The sequence below is a fragment of the Colobus angolensis genome, unplaced genomic scaffold (assembly GCF_000951035.1).
Source record: "Colobus angolensis palliatus isolate OR3802 unplaced genomic scaffold, Cang.pa_1.0 Scaffold336, whole genome shotgun sequence".
NCBI classification, from domain to species: Eukaryota; Metazoa; Chordata; class Mammalia; order Primates; family Cercopithecidae; genus Colobus; species Colobus angolensis.
The window spans coordinates 2,047,002-2,049,920 of record NW_012116666.1 but is presented as its reverse complement, the minus strand read 5'-3'; the positions used below and the strand labels follow the sequence as shown (position 1 = coordinate 2,049,920).

The window sequence follows — 2,919 nt, the reverse complement described above, 5'->3', positions numbered from 1 at the left end:
CGTTCCGCCCACGACCTGCACACGACAAAACAGGACGCATGGACAGTGCTTCCCATCAGTTTCACGCACACACAGCACTTCACTGTGGCTGAGTCACTGGACTTGCTTGGGGCTTCGTGAGCTGCCCACATGTCACCACAAGGCACACAAGCCCCCTCTTCCTGTCAGCTGGCAGTGTGCTGGGCCTCATGCCTGCTCTTAAACATTGTTTTCTCTGTGCTGGGTAAAAGCATTCACTGAATTCTGCTACCTGGGGCTCAGGGGCAAAGGAACACTGAATCTTTTCTAGGAAGGCTGTCATCTGATGACAACATTTCAGCTAACTTCTGAAAATCTCATTCCCTCCATTTAACCTAGATTTATTCCTTCATTTAAGAGTAGGAAATGAGGTGCTTCACACACAGAGATACTTTGGGTCAACGGGGCCTCCTGGACGCTACCATTTTAGGTGTGAGATTCGAGCTACTTTTCTAAAGTCAGCAGCACACCTGCGTGTCTTACAGTTGCAGACTAGAATTGAACCCTTTCCCTGCACGGGGTCTCTCCCAGACACAACATGGCAGAGCTGTGGAGAAACCTAGGATGAGGGACTCTGAGACCAGAGTGCTAGACATTGCCCCTTGGAACCAGGAGGAACTGCTGAGATCCCTCGAGTATCAGTTTATCCATGTATAAAATAGACTTCCGGACCGGATGGTCTACAGTGCCCTGTGCTTCACTCCAAGTTATTGTCATGCTTGAAAGGGAGGTGCAGGCCAGCAGGGACCACCATACCAGGGAGTGCACCTTGTGTGCAGGGTGACGGCCCCAGCTGACAGCTGCAGGAGAAGGGGGCTGGTCTGGATTCCTTTGAATCTCCAAGAGGAGGTTGAGGAGCTCCAAAGCCTGTATCGCTATTTGCTGCTGTGCCATGGGATGCATGTCAAGCTTGGGCCCAGTAGCCCTGTGAAGCTCCCTCCCGACCTGACCCCATCCTATGCTCTGCTGGGTGACTGCTGTCCTCATCTGGCTGAGGTCTAACTCTGCATCAACTCGTAGAGGCAGGCTCAGGCATGCTCCACCCCAGCAGGGACTCAGCTGCCCTGGGCTGTAGGGGGTGGCCAGCCAAACCGAGGGTGAAGGCTGCTAGCCATAAGGGGTTGCGCCCAGGGGCACGACTTGGGGAGGGAAGCAGGGCTCTGTGGAACAGGGAGCCAGGTTCCCATGTGGCCCCTGAGGACAGGATTCAGGGAAAAGGATAAGCCTCATGGCCTGGGTCTCATCCTGAGCAGCATCAAACCCAGCCAGAGTCAGCACAGTCTCCACCCACACCTGCTGGACCCTGGGAAATGGCACGGTCATGTCACAGACACAGCAGCTGCTGCAGGTTAAAAGAGGCTGAAGGGACAGGACAGGGCGGAACTCCTGCACTCATGGTCCCGGAGCATCCTAGGGCATGAAGGCCGTCAGGGGACAGTCAGGGAAAGCTGAAAGAGTCTGAGCATAGATCACGAATGTGTCAATGTTGATTTGCTGGGAATGCTCTTGGGAGTTGCGCGACAAACCAGGCTGAACTCAGGACCTCTCGGGTGGTGGCAGCACTCACCTGCTCTCTGGCTCGCAGCACCCGCAGTGGACGTCTGTAGTACTCATCTTCAGTGGCCTTGTTGTACTCACTGATGGCGAAGTGAAGGGCACGCTGTACCCACTCATCATTGGGGTCTACATCATAGATGCCACCTGGGATCACCCTATCCTCCTCCTTGGGGCTCCAGGCCTGGGCCCCAGCCAGGGCGGCCAGCAGGAGCAGCAGGATGCAGAGGGGCTGGGCCATGGGCTCCTCAGAGGCAGAGCACAGAGCTGGAGCTGCAGGAGAGGAGGCTGAGAGCCTGAGGTGGGCAGCCCAGACCAGCAGGCAGCTGTGCATTTATCCTGCTTTGGCAGCCCAGCCCCACCCCCTCCATGCCATGCCCCTGACTCCTCCTCCTCTTTCTGCCCATCCCCTCTTTCTCCATCTCTCTTTTCACTCCCCCACCACCACAAGCTCCCACCCTGCCTAAGTTCCCCCTGCCCCTCCCAGGCCTCCTCCTCCTCCATATCCCCCTCCTCCCCACTCCTGTCCTCACTATACCCGTCCCGAGCCATGCCTCTCTTCTCTGGTGCTCCCAAGCTTGAGTCACCGGCGTCTCCACAGAAGTGACACTGCTCCTTTGACACTGCTCTATGAAAACAATGTGACCTCCTGCTTGCTCAGAAAAGGGAAAAATACAGGGTTTGGCCTTCGGGGTCTTCAGATATCAGTGGCATCCAGGAGCCCTTGGTCACAGTCTCTGAATCTCTGGAGCAGGGAGGTTATTTCAGAAGGTTCCAGAAGACCCTGTCCACACCCTACTATGGAGAATTTCTTTGCCAAATGTAAGGGAATTAACCTGTTTGGAAAAGGTCACTGGGTTCTCTTTTCGTAACTCATTATTCAGTAAACCAACCTGTCACCAGTTACTCCCTGTGCCAGGAGGTCTAGGGCTTGAAGATGGAACCTGGATGATGAACCATAGAGGTGACATTGCAGAGCTGCTGCCCAACAGAGATGTGGCACGAACCCATGAGCAACTGAAAATTTCTCGTAGATGCATTTTAAAAGAATAAATGGGTGAAAGTAATGTTTAAAATACTTACTTAACCTAATCTAGCCACAAGGTTACTTCAGCTAATGGGAACAATTATTAATGAGAGAGTTTATGTGGTTTTTTGTTTTTTTTTTTTTTTGTGGTTTTTGTAAATCTTTGAAATTCCCTGTGTATTTTTTACACTTAGCCCAGGAGTCACTTTGGACTGACCCCATTTCAAGTGTCCCGTGGCACATGTGGCTGGTGATTATGGAACTGCACAGTCCATTCCTTACACAGTGTGTGTAGGGGATGGCAGGTTATGATCAACAAT

The 2,919-nt window shown here is 53.0% G+C and overlaps 1 protein-coding gene across 1 annotated transcript in view; it reads right to left on the bottom strand.

The window, feature by feature from the left end:
* Positions 1-2,216, bottom strand: part of LOC105519016 (cystatin-S-like) — a 9,695-nt gene extending 7,479 nt beyond the window's left edge. The window contains exons 1-2 of the mRNA XM_011952188.1: positions 2,106-2,216; positions 1,586-1,845 (exon numbers count right to left, since the gene is read on the bottom strand). Of these exons, the coding sequence (XP_011807578.1) occupies positions 1,586-1,845; positions 2,106-2,124 (279 nt within the window). The 5' untranslated portion in view covers positions 2,125-2,216. The remainder of the gene's footprint in view (positions 1-1,585; positions 1,846-2,105) is intronic.
* Between the last annotated feature and the right edge of the window lie 703 nt (positions 2,217-2,919).